Source organism: Rosa rugosa, chromosome 1, assembly GCF_958449725.1.
Source record: "Rosa rugosa chromosome 1, drRosRugo1.1, whole genome shotgun sequence".
NCBI lineage: Eukaryota > Viridiplantae > Streptophyta > Magnoliopsida > Rosales > Rosaceae > Rosa > Rosa rugosa.
In genome coordinates, this window is record NC_084820.1 from 688871 (window position 1) to 709865 (window position 20995).

At 39.8% G+C, this 20995-nt stretch overlaps 3 protein-coding genes and 1 pseudogene across 3 annotated transcripts; all 4 read right to left on the bottom strand.

The window, feature by feature from the left end:
- Positions 1-1378: 1378 nt before the first annotated feature.
- Positions 1379-3756, bottom strand: LOC133726857 (zinc finger BED domain-containing protein RICESLEEPER 2-like). Its single transcript, XM_062154501.1, has 3 exons — positions 3742-3756; positions 1436-3108; positions 1379-1391 (listed from the first exon to the last, which is right to left on the bottom strand). The coding sequence occupies exons 1-3, from the start codon at positions 3754-3756 to the stop codon at positions 1379-1381; spliced, it is 1701 nt and encodes a 566-aa protein (XP_062010485.1).
- Positions 3757-4585: 829 nt separating this feature from the next.
- LOC133708608 (2-alkenal reductase (NADP(+)-dependent)-like) lies at positions 4586-5780 on the bottom strand. The gene is made up of 2 exons (XM_062134074.1): positions 5083-5780; positions 4586-4762 (listed from the first exon to the last, which is right to left on the bottom strand). The coding sequence occupies exons 1-2, from the start codon at positions 5323-5325 to the stop codon at positions 4601-4603; spliced, it is 405 nt and encodes a 134-aa protein (XP_061990058.1). The 5' UTR covers positions 5326-5780; the 3' UTR covers positions 4586-4600.
- Positions 5781-6125: 345 nt separating this feature from the next.
- LOC133708558 (probably inactive leucine-rich repeat receptor-like protein kinase At5g48380) lies at positions 6126-8377 on the bottom strand (annotated as a pseudogene).
- A 2528-nt stretch (positions 8378-10905) lies between these two features.
- On the bottom strand, positions 10906-13365 carry LOC133708568 (polygalacturonase-like). Its single transcript, XM_062134047.1, has 4 exons — positions 12821-13365; positions 11751-12040; positions 11415-11643; positions 10906-11314 (listed from the first exon to the last, which is right to left on the bottom strand). Exons 1-4 carry the CDS (start codon positions 13250-13252, stop codon positions 11096-11098), a joined length of 1170 nt encoding a protein of 389 aa, XP_061990031.1. The 5' UTR covers positions 13253-13365; the 3' UTR covers positions 10906-11095.
- Positions 13366-20995: the final 7630 nt, after the last annotated feature.

Consider the following 20995-nt stretch of genomic DNA (forward strand, 5'->3'; position numbering starts at 1 on the left):
ATGAAGTCTAAAGTATGATTATGAAGTACTAATTTGTAGGCCTGGGATCGGTTTGGCTCGGCTCGGGAACATGCCTATACCGATACCGATACCGAGTTTATACTCGGCTCGGTTCGGTTCGGGACGCCGGAAACTCAGCTGCAATACCGATTAGGCCCGATACCGATCGGTTCGGTACCAATCGGTACCACCTGCTTTGAATAGTAAAATTTCCAGAAACCTGAAAAAATGCAGCATTGTAAATTTTCAAACATCTCTAATTAGTTCTCCAATGAACTTCATGCACATTTCTGTCCAAAATGCAAATCAAAGCAGAACTTGGAACTACAAGTTAAACCACAGTAGCAAGTTCAACTTAATATTACATGTTCTAAGCCTATCAGCTTAATATTACATGGAAATGTTCAGAAACCAATTAAACCACAGTAGCAAACTAGCAATTGAAATAAGTTCATGAAAATATGAAAGTATGAAACAATCAAGTTGAAAAATGAAAACTGAAAGAGTCCATCCTTGCGGCATAAACCAGAAAGTCAGAAACTGATCACATCAAGGCAATAGGCATCAACTGTTTTCTGAATCATCAGACACCATTTCACCCTCGGAGTCATCTTCACTGAGTTGAACAACTTCATCATCAGTTCCAATACCATTCTTTCCCTTAGCTTTTGGAGGAGGACAAGAGGTTGAAGAGGCTGAGGTTACATGATCTACATACCAAAGTACAAAACACAAGAAACTATAGTCAGAATGTAAAAAATAAATGCAGAAACTGAAATGTAAAAAGCGAAAACTGAAAACTAAAAAAACAAACACAGAAAGTTAAAAATCTGCACCTTTCTCACACTTTTCATAGAACTCATAATCTTTGATGCATGGTTCATCTTCTATGCAGCTAATATCATTCCCCCTCAACCAACTTTGTAGACAAATCAATGCTTCGACAGATTTAGGAGTCAATGAACTCCTAAAGTTGTCGATTACTCTCCCTCCGGTGCTAAAAGCGGACTCCGATGCAACTGTCGAAACTTGAACAGCCAACACATCTTTGGCTATTGCTTGAAGTATAGGGTACTTGGCTCCATTGATCTTCCACCATAACAAAATCGGGAACTCAAACCCTTCCTTCTCATTTGTGAATTCAAGAGGGTCCAACAAGTATTTGTCTACTTCATGTGAAACCACAGCCTCATCAAGCTCAGAAACTACTTTCCTCCAATCATTGATGTAAGATTGTCTTCCTCTGCTGCCGGTGCTTGTTACAGTGCTTTGTGAAGATGAGCTTTCAACCTCTATTTGACCTCTCTTCTTTGCAGGGGCCTCCTTTGGTGCATACTCTTCATACAAGGACATCAACACATCACGTAACTCCTTCGTTTTAGCCTGCACATCTGCCAATGCAAACCCTTCATTTGTCAAAAGATGAGTTACATGCCTTAGCTTGAATCTAGGATCAAGGATCAGCCCCATAAACACCACCAAGGGATTCAATTCCCGAAAGCCACCATAATACTTGATGAATTTGGACCTCATATTTTCTGCCATATCACTCAAAACCTTCTGGGTGTCCAAACCTGTTGCAATTTCAGGTTCTATGAAGAGCTTGCTAATCTCCGATTCGATTGACAACACATCATGAAAAGTGGTATGGATTATGGGCCTATTACTTGCACTAACTCTTAGAGTTACTTCATAGAATACCCTAAGAAACTGCACAAACACTTCCACCTTATCCCATTCATCCTCGGATGGAGGCCCCACTCTAGGCCTCTTGCTTTTACTTGGAACCAAATTTCCATCCTCATCATACTCTTCCTCAGGCTCTTTGAAATAGGCTGAAAAGCCGCTGTCCGGTTGCTCCTCCATCCTTGCAAAGGCTGCTTTGAACTTCAAGGCAGCTTCCAACATTAAGAATGTTGAATTCCACCTCGTGGGAACATCCATAACAACCAATCCTCTGCAAGGGATCTGTTCCAGTTCTACACATGCCTTAAAACTATCTAACCTTGCTGGTGAAGACCTAACAAACTTCACCGCATTTCTAATGGCCAACACTGATCTATTTAGTCTCTTCAACCCACTACCAACAATCAAATTACAAATATGGGCAGTACACCTAACATGCATGTACTTACCCTCTAAGATTGATTCTGGTTTTTCTCTTTTGTTAAGTTTGGACCTAACAAACTCAATAGCACACTTATTGGCTGCTGCATTATCTACTGTGATGGTTAAAACCTTGCTAATCCCCCACTGAAGCAAACATGACTCAATCAAAAGACCTATGGAATTCCCACTATGATTACAAATAGTGCAAAAATTGATTATCCTCTTATGCATTTCCCACTTATCATCAATAAAGTGGGCTGTTAGCACCATGTAGTTGAAATTTTGAACACTTGTCCAAGTGTCAGTGGTTAGGCAGACCCTATAGTGTGCTAAATCAGTTTTCAACTTCTTCTTTGTGTTATCATACAATGTAAGAAAATTTTTAACCAAAGTTTTCCTACAAGGGACCTTAAACATTGGCACTGCAACATGACAAAAATGCCTAAACCCTTGCTTTTCAACGAAGCTAAAAGGAAGCTCATCAACTACAACCATTTCAACACATGCTTTCATAACTTCAAGAGGATTAAATGCAACCATTTTCATAGAATTACCCTTACTTTTATCACCAGCAAGCACTTTCTGATTTTTATCTATCGCTCTCCTTCCGGGATAATACTTACATGATTTGTTTATGTGCTTAATCATCCCTTGAGTCCCATTTTTGTAAGGATCACAAGCATAGTCTCCTAGAGGACCCTTAGGACAATATATACACTTAGCCCTCCTAAATTCTTCTACAATATCTTCTTGACCCTTTACTTTAGTGACTTTTACATCTTTATATTCCTTAAAGTGCTCCCACACCCAACTACGTTTTCTATCAGCTCGAGGATTGTTACTAACCTTGTCAGATGCGGAAGCTGGAGCTCCTCCATCTGCATTATCTTCTTCAGCTCTGTCAGGGATTGAGGGAGAGGTACCAGTTGAAGAAACAACTAGACTAGAATCTCCTTCTTTCTGTCCTTGAGCTTTCTTATTCTTCTTACTGTTTTTAAACTGAAACAAGTAAATTACACAACAGTCAGGTTACTCGATTACATATAAACATGCAAATCTCTTTGCAGTTTGCATATAATGAACTAAAATTTCACTACTAAAATCAAGCTACACAATCAAGCTACACAATCATACTGCTACACAATCAATGTACTACATGAAAACAGAACCCCAAATTCAAATCAAGCTACACAATCATGCTGCTACACAATCCCAAATTCAAATCAATCCCAAATTCAAATCAGCCAACTTTTCTAGCCAAAACACAGTCAAGTAAGCAACATCATAAAGCTCCAAAATACTTATAATCCCCAAAGCAACCAACTTTATAGCACCAAAACACAGTCCGGTAAGCAAAATACGCAAACCAACCAACTTTACATAGCTCCAAAACGCTCATAATCCAAATTTCCTAGTCAGTAGTCACATTAACCAAATAAACCACAAAAGCAACAAACTTTCGATCCCCAAAACATAGTCCAAGCAAAACCCATCATTAAACAAACCCCAAAATACACAAAGCCACCAACTTTACATAAATCCACACCCAAATCCAATGAAAAAAAAACAGAACCCATTTCAAAATCAGCCCCACAAATTCAAAAAAAAAATCTCAGAAAGTGAGAGACTTACTCCCAGTTTTCCCATCGATTCGGAGTGGGAGGCTTGAAGAATCGAGTTGAAGAAACGAGTTGAAGAATCGATTCCTCGATGGAGGGCAGAGAGGAGTGAGAGCCTTCGAATCTTCGAGGAGGGCAGAGAGGAGTGAGAGAAGAGCCACAGCTTCCGATCTTCGATGGAGTAGAGGAGTGAGAGAAGAGCGAGAGCCTTCGAGTCTTCGATGGAGGAGACTTGGATCGAGTAGGTAGAGCTGTTGTTTCGGTCTCGGTTCTTCGAGAGGCTGAGAGTCTTCGATGGAGGTAAGCAGAGAGGAGTGAGACTGTGAGAGTGAGAGGCTGACAGGCTGAGAGTCTTCGATGGAGGAGAGCAGAGAGGCGTGAGACTGCGAGAGTGAAAGGCTGAGAGGCTGGGAGTCTTCGATGGAGGAGAGAGGCTCGATTTAGGATTTTAGGGTTTGGGTGAGTTTGAGAACGGCAGAAGACCAGAAGTAGAACGCGTTTAGCCTTTTAGGGCTGAAATCAACGACAAGTCGTGCGTCGCATAAGAAAATCGGGTCGGGTCGGTCAAAACGGTATGTATTTGACCCATACCGAGGCCGACCCGTTTAGCTGCTATTCGGTTCGGGTCGGGTCGGTATTCTGTGGAATTGAAGTTGCAGACCGAGCCGATCGGTATCGGCCCGGATCGGTCGGATTCGGTCTCGGTTTTCCGGTATGCAATTCCCAGCCCTACTAATTTGAAGTATAATTATCAACTAAATTTTAATATATCAACTAATAATTTAAAGTATAATTATCAACAAAATATTTCAACTAATAATTTAAAGTAAGATGTATCAACTAATTAAATTTTAATATACACTTATGGAGGCTTATGGAGGCTTTCTGGAGGTACAATGTATCTTATGGAGGCTTTCTGGTTGTGTGATTAAGGTGTAGTGTTCCCATTTGGTTGTTCCCCAGACAAGGTCACCTTCCTTAAAGTCTGGGTGCCCAGAATCTACAACTTCACCCACTCCATACCCACTCAAAGGCTGCATTAATTAATAACCATTAGAATTGTTTGGCCATTATAATCTCTAACACTGGATATAACATCAACTTGACTGAGAACTGAAAGTGTATATATACTACCAGTCAATGCTTTAAAAAAGTACCAAGTAACTAGGATATAATCAAGTTCAGGATAAAAGAAGAAAATTGGAATCGAAGGTTGATAATTTTATATGGTATAAATGAAAAGAGAGAGTCTTGAAACTGAAAACCCCAAAATTTTATATGGTAGGAAAAACAATTAAAGGAAAATTGAAGAGCGCAATTAAGTAAAGAGAGAATTGAAGGAATGATTACATACGGAGCCAGGGGCATAGGGCGTAAAATAAGATGAAGTTTCGTCTCCAGGTTTCCTCATGAGGATGCGCATGACTGGATCGCAGGACAAGTAGAGGTTCTTGAGCAAAACGGAATTGGGAGCATCTGCCGGAACTTTGAGTCTGATGGTGGAAGCATCTGTAACCATCATGTCCGACTCTTTGGGAAAGCCTTCGACATAGTTTTTGAACAACACTTGCTTGTTCTTCACTTCAAACTCCGCCATTGCGTTATTGCTTTGCTTTGCGTCTCTGTTTTCTGGTGTGCTTCAATCTATAGGGGGGTGTCAGCCACACTCGGACAAGTGGCTTGTTCTCACAATTTTCTAATATTAAATTACACAATAATTACACAAGCGGCGAGTTCTCACATTGATTGGATGTTACCGATCGAGTCCACCCAGCCGACGACTAAGTCCAATCAATGGCGGCACCTTCCGATTCTGCGTCGTCGTTCAAGTCTCTGTCGCCTCTGCCAAGGCCAATGGGCTCGGGCAACTAGACTGAAACCCAATGCAAAGCTATGATCTTTGACCTTCATAAGTGGGTATGTTTGAAATTTGATAACATGGGTTTTGTGGGAAAACTGAGAGGAGGATCTATATGGTTTGATTCAGAAGAGAAATGGGTGCCCAGAATTGGTGAGATGTTAATGTTCTTCTACTAATTACTTGTGTCACAGTAATGAACCATCAAAGTGCACATGATATAGAGTGCACGGGTCTCAGAATTTTCTATTTCGAATCAAAAGGGTTCATGCATTGTCTCTTCTGTAGCCTGTGTCGATGTCTAGGCTTGAAAAAATAAACTTGTTAGAATTGAAACTCATCACTGTTCATACACGTTCTAGTGGTTTTCCTTTATTGATATTGAACCCATGCCAGAAAAACTAGAACTAAATCAACTGATACAGTATCAGTTAACCAGAAAATGACTGAAAATAATCGCAAGTGACTAGCTGATATGGATATATAGTTTGATAGCAGACATACCATTTCACCACCAACACAAATCATACATTGTAGTTACTAGTTAGAGACTCATAATATACACTGCAACATTTTTTTTATCAGTCTCAATGATAGTTTACACATTCAGCTTTCCAAACTAATTGAAAATTAACAACAATTACAGTTCCCTGTTTTGTTTATTCTAGTGCTCAAGTTCTTTGCCGACCCGTACTGGATGCTGTTCCCAAGTTATATCAGAAATCCAGAATCACATGTAATGTCATATTTCTGCCCAATTGTGCCGAGTCTTCTGTATACTTCAAGCATTGTTGACCTCTGAAATGGATATGGCTGAACGCAGTCAGATGCAATTTTAAGAAACTGAATGATCTCCTCATCAAACCCTTGCCCAATCAGATATTTATCAATGGCGTCATTGAAAATGAATGAGCTAGTTGAAACATGATCAATCCATTCAACCAAAGTCTTGTGCAGACTGTTTGATGAACCGGTAGTTATAGGCTCCTTTCCTGTGATTAGCTCAACAAGCACAACTCCATAGTCATACACATCCTTCTTCACAAAATCTGACTCCCACAGACCGCTGTTAACAAACTGCCCTGACTCACTGTCACTTGAGCACAAAAACATTACTCCTCCTCGGTTTGAGATGATTGCATGTCCAAAGTTGGATATATTGGGTTCAAAATAACGATCAAGCAATATACAGTTTGAGCTTAGGCTGCGGTGGACTATTCGGAACTTGGTGTTGTGGTGGAGACATGCCAAGCCTCTTGCAACCCCAATGGCGATTTTAACCCTCAAAGGCCATTCCAAAATCTTATTAGCATCTGCCACTGGGTGCAACTAATTATAGAGGTTTCCGTTTGACATGTATTTGTACACAAGAAGCTTCTCATTGTTTTGTATGCAGAATCCGAGCAGGGGAATCAAGTTTACATGCCTCAATCTGCTCAGAGCCAGTAGCTCTGATATGAATTGCTTCTCAGATTGTTCAGAGTCATGATGCAACTTCTTAACTGCAAGAAACCAACCATTTGAAAGTTTGGCCTTGTACATAGTCCCCATTTTTCCAAATCCAATAACATTGTCCAAACCGAAGTTGCCAGTTGCTTTACTCAGTTCTGTAAAACTCATTTTATTTATTGTCCTTTCAAACCTGCCAAACTGTGGACCAAATTACAAAAGTTATGTTACTGCATATCAGAAATATTATACATTCACTGTTGAACAAAATAGTAATAACATTACTTTTTCTACAGATGCTTGTACATATGTGTCTTTAAAAATGAAAAGGAAAATCATTGTGAAGCATTGTTTAAATAATATGATATCTATTCTAAATGCAATAAACTCGAGTAAACTAGCCAGTAGCCAGGCAAGTAATTCAACAGAGAGAGAGAGAGAGAGGAGAGCAAGCAAACCTGTTTTTCAGCTCCAAATTTGATCAGATTATGATGAGCTTGTTTTCTCTTGTTTCTCTTCTCTAGTAGAGAGAATACTATCCACCTCGTCTCCATCTTAATTTCTACCCATGGCACGCAACATGAGACAAACACGGCTATGAATGAAAGCGCATAACCAATTCCGAAGGGAACTTTGCAGGAATGAACATACGATATCCTTTTGTTGTTATCGCAACTTTCCAAAGGAAACCCACAGAGTCCTTTGTTATTTGCTAAACTCTCCCCTGTAATATAATGACTATAGGAAAATGGAGGAATTGGCCCCGACAAGAGATTATTATTGACCCTCAAAATCTTGATCCGGTAAAGCATGCCTAGTTGAGTTGGTAGTGCACCAGTAAGTCCGTTGTGGTCAAGGCCAAGTATATTAAGAAAACTGCAGTTGGCTAGGCTCTCTGGGACTTGACCAGAAAAGTTATTGTTGGAGAGATCAAGGCTGGTCACATAGGAAAGCAAATCAGATATGTCCCATGGGATTGGCCCAGAGAGGTGATTGTGGGAAAGGTTTAACTGCACTATGCTTTGGCAGTTTGCGATTCCCCGAGGGAAGTTGCCCTTAAGCCCCATGCTGGAGAGGTTGAGGTTGAGGACTTTGTTCTCATGAAAGTGCCAGCACTCAACCCCGCTAAACTCGCAGATAAAACCTTGTGTGCTGTTGTTAAAGTTCCAATTGCCAAGGGAATTCAAAGGGTCCTCCAACGACTCTTTAATAGATTTCAAGCAACTGATGTCACTAGGATGATCTTCTTCAGCATAACAAAAGGTAAATGTACCCAGTGCTAGTGACCAAACAAATAGCAGAAGCATGAGCATAAGCAAGGCTTCTTCTGCTGCTTTCTTGACAGGCATCCTTGCCGTGTGAGATTTTATCAACATCATTGAACTCCCTTGAGCACATATAAGCAAAAGGAAAAGGGTTGTGGAAAACGCGCGAGGACACTAGAATGAAAGACGGGAGCAACGACTGAATAACCAAGTCAACATAGCAAAAGTCCGTTTACCATAACCAAGTCAACCACATCACAAGTAACAGATATGAAATAAACTCTCCAGGAAAGTGAAGGTCAGTCTATGAGATGCAAATGAATAGTCAGATAACAAATTAGCAGAGAGTATAACCATTGAAGGTCGTAGAAGGATGAATAGAACTTGGAAGGTTCCTTGAACTTTCAAAGAAAAAGAATGAATGAATCCTCAAAGGATGAATTAATGTAGGGACGTCATATATGATCAAATTACTTAGCTTATTATTAGTTGGGTCAAAGTAATTAGTCAACATACATATCAGAATGACCTAGTGCTCTGCTAGGGTTATCGTTGGCCTCCTCCATCGACAAAATTCTCAAACCTTCCAGACCTCTTTGGTCATGGCCATTGCTAGCCTTGTGGCTACCTCTCTATTTCTTCTTGCTGTTTTCGATCTGGCGCTAGGTGTTCCGCCTTGGATGGGGATGTCTGGGGGTGCTGGTTGGGCTATGGCTGATCTGAAGCCGAGCTCCAAGGGAGTGGAGCTATATTGGTTTAAGGCGGATCGGCGAGTCTGGATCGTGGATCGTGGTCGACCGGTTGGCATCGGTTTGGATCTTGGCATCGGTTTGGATCTTGGATCGCGGCCGCCTTGGTGTGGGTTCCCTGGGGTTGCTGTTTGGAATGGTAGGTTTGATGTTTGGGTGGCTGATCTGAGGCCGTGCTCTGATGGTGTGGTTCTGGTAGGGTTTGTATTAGATCGGCCCGACTGGGTTGTGGATCGGGGTCGTCTGACTTCCGACGGTGGTAGGGAGCCTGGAGTGATGGGTTGGAGGCAGCAGTCGCAGCATTGGTGTCCCCTTCTTGTTACCATGTTGGGCGACAGCGAAGTTGGCTGCACTGGTGGCTATGGTATTCAGGTTTCCCGATCTGAGTGGTGGCGTCGTGATAACGATGGGGAGCATGGAGGCAAGACCAGCGATGGTTTGTGGTGGACTGGTGGTGCGGCTCGTGATGTCGGCGTTGCTATAGGGGATGCTGGCCTTGGTTTGGATTCGACGTCTGGTGGTGATGACTGGGGCGAGGTGGCTATTGATGACGGAGTCAGAAATGGCTGCATGGACGGGCACGATGGATGTGGAGGTGGTGGTTGGTGCGGCGGCAACGCCGTTGTCTCCATTGCTCCACTCAAACTGTGGATGGACTGGGCCCCTTGGGCCTTGGAATGCTTTGTGGGCTTTTTTCTTGGGCTCACTGGACTATGGAGTGGGAATCTACCTTTGTTGTGGGTTAGGATGGAATGTGTCTTTATGACCCATAGTATTGTTTAATTTTTGCTTGGGTCGCAAAAACCAGTGCCTTAGTTGTTTCCCTTTTATGTCTGCTTCGAGGTTTCTTGGTTTTTGTTAAAATAATGGTGCGTGGATTTCCTAAAAGGTGGGTGTACTCGGGATTTTTTGGGATTTTATTCTTCTAGAATAGGGTTTCTTGAGGTTCTAAGGAACGATTGCTTTCTGTCGATCCCATAGGGGTGTTTCGTTTTTGTACTGCTTGCTGAATCTAATGAAAGGGCTGACCTATTTTCTCTCAAAAAAAAAAAAGTAATTAGTCAACATTATTCATTAGTAGTCTTGGTGAGTGCTATTATGCATGCGGAAAAAAACAGCACAAGACACTTTGTTCAAGTTCCATTAACTCGTTAATGAGGGTACTTCAAAGCTAGCTAGGGTCCTCCGGCGACTCTTAATACCCTTCAAGCGAATGGATATCACTCCGATCTTCTTCCTCATTTTAGATTACTAACCAGCTAAACTGAGTAACTGACGAACTCGGTTGTCGTAATTTAAAACATACAATTATATCAGAAAATACAAATTTTATGCAGAAGAAGTTCACATTGGAATTTGGAACAGGTAAACTCTCAAATTAAAGAATAAATGAAAAGAAAAAGAAAATTGCAGAACAGGGACATTAAGCCAGTCAATAAACAACCAACTAAACTTGATTTCTAAAGTCACATTTACCATTGAAAGCAAAAACGAAGAAAACTAAAGTGGGAGAGACAGAAATGGAGGAGGGTTCTTTGCACTTTCAAAGAATCCAGGTGAGAGGTGAACATTCTACATGTGATATAAGTTCAAAGCATGAATATGCATCATATCTAATCACTTTGTTATCAATTTTCAAAGCATGACTCGTCCGTCTTTACCTATAATTTTGTTGAATTCATGTCATTTTTATTGTATCATAAACTTCGCTTCATCTAGCTAGTTTATATATCGTAAAACAAAAAAAAACAAAAAAGTGAGGGAAAAAAAAAACTTACATCGATCAAAACAATCAAGATCCAATACAAATACCACCAAAGCGGTTAGACTAAGACAACTTATTAAGTAACTAGCTCGCAGCTCATTGCAAGGCCAGGCTACAGAGGAAGCTCGATCAAACAAATAATAGGATCGGAGCTGCCAGCGCCACAGGCTCAAAGCAACTACTACTTCAATTCGTTCAAACAATCAACTACTACACACACACACTAAAGATCTTCTAGGGTATAATCTACTTAATTCGATCTCTTCCTTTTGCCCCAAGCACTATAGACAACTTGTAGGCAGCACCATACCCGCAGATGTTCCACCAGCATTGCTACAAGAAGCTAGAGCTCCTTGGTTCTTGTATGTGAGCTTCACATTCTCCAATCTGATTCTGCTACATGGGTACTTTGAACTACAATCGAATTTCACTGCAACTTCTGTTGCCGATGTGCCATGAATGTCTTGATATGTCACATCACTGATTTTAACTCCAGAAACCTGCATTACATATTGGGTCAGATCGATCTCATGCTTATTAACAACAAAGGTGTTGTGGGTGTGGCCGATATCTGATGAAAGTTGGGTCATGATGTCTTACCTGGCCAGGGCAGCCTTTTTTGTCGGGACAATATTGTTGATCGATGACGATTGGATTTTGAACGTTAATCATGACAGCATGTTGGAAAAGAATGTTCCTGGCAAATCCAGTGCTAGCCCTCCCCCAGGACTTGATTCTCACACCATTTTGAGTATTGGTAAATGTCACTGTTTTCACCGTTACATTTTGCACACCAGCTTCCTGTAGGTCTTTGCCTAGACTCCCAATGCTGCACCACAACCATACCAAAACTTAGAAACTTTCAAACCCTAAAAGTCTCACAAAAATATAATTTAGTACTCATGATATGTATGGATATCTTTAAGGTTTAAGTACCTAATTCCATGACCCGGTCCGCATGCAACATTTTCAATCCACAAGTTAGAAGTGCCGGGACCAATTGATACACAATCATCACCAGTAGAGATCTTTGAGTTGAGAATGGTAACACCCGATGACATTTGAACATGGATACCGTCGGTGTTAGGGCTGTTGCCTGAGGCCGATACTTTAACCCCTTGCATTTTCACATTGTTGCAACCGTTAACGACTATGTGAAACATTTGGCTGTTTAGAGATACCAATCCGCTAACCACAATATTGTTGGAGTTGGAAAAACTCAATGTCTGCATATAACCGAGATATTAGTTAATTAATGCACAACATAATTCATGCTAAGTAAGCATCCATTCTTTAAGCAACCAATAATTATATTTATAGTACATTGACCTTTGAAATTTTCACTACTAATATTGAAAAGCAGGCTATAAGCACATGCATTGGATATTTATCAAAGTTTCTTGTTCTGATAACTTATCAATGGCAGAGATACAGGAGAAAAATTGTGCGAGTGATGGACGGAAGAGAGGGTATTGGGATCATATGCATGCATCAGTGCATGGTTTATGGCTTTATACTTAATTCACAGGGATCGTAGGATTATCTCCAGATTAAGAATCAAATAACAACTTTCAATATATATAACACTCATTTGTAAGTTTAACTCAAAATCCTCAACTTTAATCAGTAAAGCAAGGAGAATAATGCTCTTAAATTAAGCTAGTAAAACGGTTACCTGTCTATATATTCCATTCCCAAGAAAACTATAAACTCACACGTAACCAATGCATATATATGACCAGTTTGGTGACCTAGAATGCGAAAGAAGCAGTAAGAATTAACAGTAATCATGCTTTTAATTAGTCAATCACTCAATCCTGCCCACTAATCTATTCAACTTTTTACCCGATGCGTAAAAGGTACTGTAGAGGAATTCAGATGGACTCTTCAACTTTTCTTATAATATGAGGCATTCTTGCATGCATGTGTGAATAAACAATGTTAGCCCTGATTAAAGAACAAGTTTAATTAGATTGGAGAAGTAATTATGGTGCTTAATTGCTTACCGTGGCTCCCGTGGGGCAACTCTTGCCGGAGTTCTTGCAAGCCCACAAACCAGTGCCTTGACCGTCAAGAATTCCTCCGGAAATGGTGACTCCGTTGACGTACAGAAAGAGGAGCCAGTTACCGGCATTTCCGATGACCCGGTAATCGGACGGAGCAACGAGGGTGCCGGCGATGCGGAAGGTGATGCGGCTGTTCTTGCATGGTCCGCTGAACAAGGCATTGCGGAGCAAGAACCTCCCTGCCGGCACGTAAATCACGGCGGGTTTCACCGAGGCACAAGCTTTAGCCCATGCAGAAAGGAAGGCCTTAGTTGAGTCGGTCTTGCCATCTGGTTTGGCTCCTAAGGTGGTCACGCTGTAAGTGACTGCCTTGGCCATGGCGGAGTTGATGAAAATAAATAGGAATATGGTTTGCCATTTGTGGTTTGCCATCTGACTAGTTGATCGATTTGCTGAGATAATCGATTGAAAATGAGAAAGAAAGACGGTATGTCTTAAATAATTTGAGAAAATACTGGAGAGGCTAATGATGGGTGGAGTTGGAAGAAGGCCTTGTGGGTATCGGAAGCAGGTTGATTGTGAGGAAGTTGAAACGGTTGAAGGGGGTATTTATAGGCTTAAAATAAGGTGAGGTGAGAGAGTATGTTTTATTAGGTCATTAATTTGGGCTTGTAACAAAAATATGCGCCCTAAAGCAAGGAAGCAAACGGCGCCGAAATGTCGTTACGTAGGTTGCTATATATGATGTTATGAACTTAGACTTGAAGGGATAAATTGCTTTTCTCATAATTAGGTTTAGCTCTCCTCTTTTCTTAACCAAATTGACCTTGCGTAAACTTATTCATTTAGCTGTTAATTTGTTACAAGTAGTACGTATAGCGCGCATCAGGTGATCGATCAACGTACCCAGCCCCATTCCTTTGCTTCTTCTTTTCGGGTGCTTATAATGCGTGACAATATTTGCTATTGTTTTGCATTTATCTTGCTTCAACAGCAAGTTCATATACTGTTTGCCATTCACACCATGCTAGCTATATGTCTATTCCATATTGCCATAATAATTAACTTCTTGTCCTATTCCCTTTTTATGTGGTCATTACGTACTTGATTGCTTTGTAGTACTTCAAATTAAGAACCCTAGCTTCAACCGTCATACATGCTTATATCGTAAAAGTTAAAACATAATATTTACAGAAATCGATCAAAGCAAGAAAAATAACATTGTGAAAGGCAAAGAAAAGCAGATGGTCTGCTTTTCTTGTCAATTGGTGGTGTTGAGAGTTTGTAGTTTAAATTATTATAATTAACTACTGAATGTGGTCTGTTGAGTAATGTTTAAAATAATAATAATAATAATAATAAATAAATAAATAAAATTGAATGATTGTTGTGGAGGATTCCCATATTGAACTAGTTGTGGAGGATTCCAATATTGAACAGTTGTGGATTCCATATTTGGACTAATTCAGTTGTGGAGGATTCCCATATTAACTAGTTCAACAGTTTGTACTTTGTACTTTGTAGTTAGACATATCTGGCTTTTTGCATTGAGCCTCCACTCTAGTAGCCAAAACAGAAAACACCGTGTGTATATTCTGTCACGCCCCGAATTTTAAATACAATTAAAATCCGAAACATGAATTATACAACTTAATAGAATAAACGTCCTGAATTTTTTTCTCACAAACAACCACACTTCACACCTCTCAATATTACAATAAATCAAATCCTCAAGTTAATTATTACAACACACTCTCACCAAATCAAATTGTAAGGCTCAATGAGCTTAACTCGCCTCACTATTACAAATGCTGTAAAACTATAACAAATACTCTAACCCGTTCGATCACCGCCCTGATTCTCCTGACCTGCAGGATTACCCGCTACACCGTTTGAATAGTGTACCGGGATTGCAACAATACAAACCCGGTAAGCTTTTTGCAAAGCTCGTATGAGTAAATGAAAGGATTGCACGATTTAAAGTAACGCAATCAACTCAAGCACATTTTAATTTTGTTTTGCATAAGAATTGAAGTGTACAACATCACTTCAAGCATCAATCAACTCACATCTCATCATGACTACTCAATAATAAACCACTTCTTACTCAATATATACTCACAGGCTTATGATTTATTTATATAAATCATCCCATGCAGTATATTATACTTACAGGCTTATGATTAATTATATTAATCACCCCATTCAGTATATCATACTTACAGGCTTATGATTAATTATATTAATCACCCCATTCAGTATGTCATGTCATACCCAAGGGCATATGATAACTCGTTTATCCCCCAAGCAGTATGACGGCAGACAGACTAGAGCTCTAACTGTATCGTAAAGTGTCACCTGGGCCAAGGTTCACCTTACGAATGACTGCTTTCCTCAATTCACTCGACTCCTCATTTAATTCATCTCAACGACTCAACTATCGCACTTTACTCAATTACCCATTATCATAGACAACGCAACATCTAAGATAAATCACATATTCCAAAGGGTAATGCTCAAAATATAACTCAGTAAATCACACCATCCAATATATATTCCACGTAAATATATATATACGTAGTCACCCACACAAGAGTGACCACTAATACCAACTATAGTTCACATGCAATAAAATCTAGAAATTCATTTTTATAGTTTAAATACATTTTACTTACCTATGGACCGTAGTCGATCAAGTCCATATAATTTAAAACAAATATTTATTTTCATAAAACAATTTCCACAATTTCTCAATTAAATAAAATCACCGAATTTCGGTTCGTGAATGAACCATGTGCGATTTACTCACCTCGATATTCCCGCTGCGTCTTCAATTCAACACAATACACACCGAAATCGCTCACCCAAGGGAGACCGTCAATCACCTAATCACACATGACCTTAACTTAGCCAATAACTCAAAAACATACTTAAACGACAATCCAACGGTCGGATCGAAATTAAATGATGATCCAACGGTCGGATCCTCACGGATCGCCTTTAGGATCACCCTCCAAAAATCATCACGAAGATCCAACGGTCAGATCTTCCTGAATCGTCCTTACTAACATCTTCACAAATTTATACGAAAATCCGACGGACGGATTCTCACGAATCGCCTCCCTAATCACTGTTTTGCATTTATACGAAGATCCAACGGTCGGATCTTCGCCCATGACCACACAAAGTCATCGGGACAGTCATACGATCAACATGTTATAATTTGAAGTAAAACCGATGGTCAGATCTTCGCAGATCGTAAACCGAAGATAAACCGTAAAAACGTTAAATAGTAACGTCAAAACGTAAATCCATTATTTATCCACATTTTCTAAAATAACCTTGTAATATATCAAAACGCTCGTATGGATGCGTAGATCATCGTCCAGATAATATAAACTCAAAATAAGGTCCGACCCGCCGCCACAAGCGGAGGACAGACGGTGGTCAACGCGGCGGTCAACGAAGGTCAACCCACCTCTGATGCAAAAGTCGTCAACTACAAACTTCTTCAAAATGAAAGGGTGATCAACTTTCATACCTGGAGCTAAGCCTGGTTCGGCCTAGATCGTCCTAGATCAAGCGTTGAAGTTGGATTAATCTCGGCCGCACGATCGGATCCTAGATTGAATCAGAGGCGTTCAAAAAGTCAAACCTTGATCTAGCGGTCTACACTCAAAAATCGTGATGAAAGACTTACATGGGGATGATCAGGGGGAAGAGGAGATCACGAAAATGGGAAGGATCGGCCCGTGCAACGCCGGCGTCGACGTTTTCCGGCCGGGTCGGTTTCGCTCGTCTGGGTGTCTTCGATCCAGCTTTCGGGGCAGCGGCGGGCCAAGACCACACCGGAGGGCGTCTGGGCGTGGAGCGGCGATCACGGTGGTGTCCGGGTCCGGGGCTGGAGGACGCCGGAGGAGGGCCGTTCGGCCGGGTCGGGTCGAGCGGTTCGGCCGCGTGGGAGAGGAGAGAGAACGGAGGGTTTCGGGGACTGTTTAGCAAAAATTAGATTTTTTCGTCCTTAATGAAAAAATCAGAAATTTTTCCTATTTATAGAAAATTCCCAAATTTCAAATATTCATAACTTATTCATACGAACTCCGAATATTGTGTTCCACATATGCACGAGATCGTATCGACGAGCCCTACAACTTTCATGCAGGAAGTTTTCCCAAATTCCGTATGTATAAAAAGTCAATTTCCACGAGCCCCTAAATAACGTTCGATTTCGAAAATAAAATCGTTCGAACTAATTCCACAACTTCTCCAAGATTCGTACTCGCTCCTACTATCGTGAAATCATTTCTAAAAATCCATGGAATTTAATTTGGATTTTTCGGGGTATTACATATTCCGTCTTCTTCCTGTCGGACAGTATAAACCAAACAATAAAGACCGAATATAGCAAGACTTTAATATACCCTAAAAAAGTAAAACTAAGAACTGATCATATGTCGAGTACCAATTCTTCAAATACTTCGTTTTTACTTATATATCTAATATACTTGATAATGTTTTGTTTTCTTGAGGCTAGAATCAAGATATATCTGTTTGCAATACCTTTGTGATCATTACTTAATGATACGTTAGCAATAGCTTGCTGCATTAACTAAAGTATATATACATATAGATGGGAAATATAAATATGGATTTGTTAATGGGAACGGATGGAGAATTTAGCATGTTAGCTCTGTTAAGTAATGTTAAGTTTATAATGAATCTATGATGATTAGTTGGGTGTATAGTGCAATTTGATTGAAAATGCAGATGCAAATTATATTAATATATATATATATAGAAGGGCTAGGTAACGTGACAAATGGAGTAGAAGACGGAGAAGCAACCGTCGTAATTCTCGTGTCGCAAAACTCTAAATTATATAATAGATCAAACCATGTTCTAGTTCTGAATATTATATCCAATTAGTCTAAAAAAGAACTATTTTCTTTCGAACTGCTGCAGCTGCTGACTCCTCGATCGTTATGGGGGTGGAATAACAATATTCTCATACCAGCATGCTTTTATCCCCTCCAGTTAATTGTGTTCTCATTACTGTAATTAATCTGCTAGCTAGCTGCATATATGTTTGGGGGCAAGTAGCTAGCTAGCTAGTTAGGTTTTGTGCTTGCATGCATCGATCGTCCACACGATAAAGGCTACTGTAATCAAGCTTTCTTAATCAATCATATCACCGGTTACCACTTACCGGCCACACGATAAAGGCGCTACATTTAGTATCTAAACCTAAAAACAACTGCATGCTCGCTCTGCTTCTTCACATAGTATTGTATAATAATTAACGCACCTTTTTCGATCGACACAGTTACAGAATTTGTTTTCCCTTCTGGAGTTGTAGGCATATAACTAGCTACGTACCCAACATATATACTTGTGACTTTTGAAGAAGGAAAACCTTCAGTACAGTGTGAACTCCCCACATCCTCTTCTCAAAAAAAAAAAAAAAACTCCCCTCATCCATTTCAAGCACCATTCTTGCATTTGACCCTTCGCCGTCCACTCATCAAAATTGATGACGTTAAGTAATTCAGAATTTCTTGCCAACAAAATAGTTAAGAATATGATTGCATAAATTTTATGGGCATGTATTTTCAAACGTACCACATACTTATAACTCTCTGTCATTATCAAGATTAATTCCGGTAAGCTCACTAACTTGAGAGGCCAATGAGTGATCGTGCAGTACTGCGTACCTTTATTTTTAGCAAACACCAAGACACAATAATCACTCCCTCCGAATCTACAATATGAAAAAAAAAAAACAACTAGAGCAATATAAACCGGGAATTTTAGACCGGAACGATGATAATCAGATACATATATTTTTATTTACTTTTGAATTATCCAATTAAATATTAAAGGTAAGATCCTCACGATGCATGTGTTGAAGCCTCGATTCCAGGTTTCATCATTGTAACATAACATAGTATATCCTAACTGACAATATATATTCCTGGGGTTCTTTGATTATAATGTTTTCTAAATTTCCCAATAAAAAATTGAATTGTATATGCGTGTGTGTGTGTGTGTACATGCTTTTTCCTTGCGGTTTTTCTTGCTTGCTTCCATGAGTTTAGGGCATGATTTAGGGTTTCTCAAGCGCACTACGTACCTAGTACGTACGTGGCAGAATTATGTTGGTGAGCTTCATTTACTCTGAATCAATCAGAGCAAACCATGTGAGCCCAAGCCCCAAGGCACAGGTACTACACCCCATGTTATCAAACAATTTACAATTGTAATCATCGATTGAGCAACATATATATACACAGGTTTCCATTGGTTCTTCCCCTCCCTAAAAAACACAAGGTCTTCTCTGCAATTTGATGTAGTAGTATTAACAATCTATGGTTTGATTCAAGTCATGCAGTTACATATATATGTAGTGCACTAGTGCTTTCTCTACAATTGCCAAAGGGCTTTCAAATTAGAGAAACATTTTCAGTAGCTATCTAGCTAAAGCGATTGAAAGTGCTTGATGAGCCAGCACCATGCAAGAGCAAAGGCATTGCGTGAGCAAAGAATTTTCAATCAAGAGCATGCAATTTCTATGTATATGTATATTAATATATCATATATGTAGCTAGCTAATGATAACTTAAGTTCATGCATTTGATGATTAACGTGCGTGCCAATGTTTAGAAAGACTATGGATATTAGATAATCATGAGTCATGTGTTTGTATACAGGTCAAAGTAGATATGATGCAGAACGGATGGCAGCCCAATTCGAAGAACAGTTGGATCGTGCTAAAGGAGGAAAACGAAAAGTGACTAGTAGACACGAAACAGCTCGGTGTCCGATTGGGACGTGCCTTACCTTTCCGGAAAGGGAATCGCGCCAGAAACAAGACTCATAGCTTTGCTATGATCTGTGGCTTTTTTCGGCCTTTCGGGCTCGTTTAGGGCCTCAAAACTGCATTTTTCTATTTTTCAGACTTTTTGTTTTCGTAGTTATTTTTGGATTGTTTTCGTATTTACCCATGGGCTTTAGGGTTTCATTGTTAGTCGCCCTAGAGTTACTTTTCTCTTATTTATGCAGTCGCAAGCGGCTGCAGAACCTATCTTTCAACTTTTAATCAATAAAATAGAGAATTTCTCTTTTATGTCTGGTGGACTCCAGAATCCTTTTGTTAGGTTTATTGCTGGTAAACCTAGTTATCAATCCGACTGCGTCAAGATATATAGCTAGAATATAATGATATATGATGTATCGTATAGTGTAACGATCGTGGAACGCCATAGCTAGCTAGCGATCGAGGTGCATGTTCAATGATTAATTGATACTGGCGTCAACCATGAACAGTTTGCACGCGTAGAAGTACTGATCGAGTGAAACAAATAAAAATTGTATGTATAGGATTAATTAGTAATTTACTAATAAAAAAAGAGAGAAGCTGATCGAATTAGGTTTTCCAATTGCCATGTGAAGAAGAAGAAGTTGTTGTTAATACATGGAAAAATTCTATATGACAAAAATGCCATTCTCAAATCCCACCAAACCAAACTTGCAGAAGAAAGGCCAAAATTTACAAAAGCATCTGCAACTTGGTTTCCTTCCCGAAAAATGTGTGAGGAGCGGAAATTAATGCATTTGAGAGATACGGTGCAAACAATTACCTCACTCAACCCGCAATTGCCAAGACACCAGCTAAGGAGATTTGAGGAAATTGAGAATCAAAGAAGAGTCCACTTCTAACCACATATGTTTCCAATCACGAACCCAAACTAATTCAATTGATTTAATCACCGCCATTACTTTTGTTGCCATTGAACTTGGAATATCAAAATTAGAGAAAAAGGCACCAAGAAAAGTACCTTGATAATCCCGAAATACGCCACAAAAACCAGCTTGACCTGATGCACTTCTCCAAGCTCTGTCAGTGTTAATATATATATATATATATATATATATATATATATATATATATATACACATATCTCATCCAGAGCGGAGCTCCGCTTTGAAAATTAACGTGTGAAGTTCGATTTTTGGGTCACTTTTCGGTCGCACATCCACATCTCGACCGTTCAGTTTTTAGGTACTAGTGTATAGATCGTCTCTGCAAATTTTCAGCCAAATTGATGATCGTTAAGGCATTGATAACTGCCTTAAAGCTAGTACGGTTCAGGTTGACATATTCAGTCCGTCCATTGG

Excerpts from the sequence above, each read along its gene's own strand:
- LOC133708608 (XM_062134074.1), bottom strand. The coding sequence starts at position 5,325 with ATGGCGGAGTTTGAAGTGAAGAACAAGCAAGTGTTGTTCAAAAACTAT. Across the intron at positions 4,763-5,082 it reads CGCCCTATGCCCCTGGCTCC|CCTTTGAGTGGGTATGGAGT; the intron begins GTATGTAATCAT and ends TAATTAATGCAG.
- LOC133708568 (XM_062134047.1), bottom strand. The coding sequence starts at position 13,252 with ATGGCAAACCACAAATGGCAAACCATATTCCTATTTATTTTCATCAAC. Across the intron at positions 11,644-11,750 it reads GGACCGGGTCATGGAATTAG|CATTGGGAGTCTAGGCAAAG; the intron begins GTACTTAAACCT and ends GTTGTGGTGCAG. Across the intron at positions 11,315-11,414 it reads AAAAAGGCTGCCCTGGCCAG|GTTTCTGGAGTTAAAATCAG; the intron begins GTAAGACATCAT and ends TATGTAATGCAG.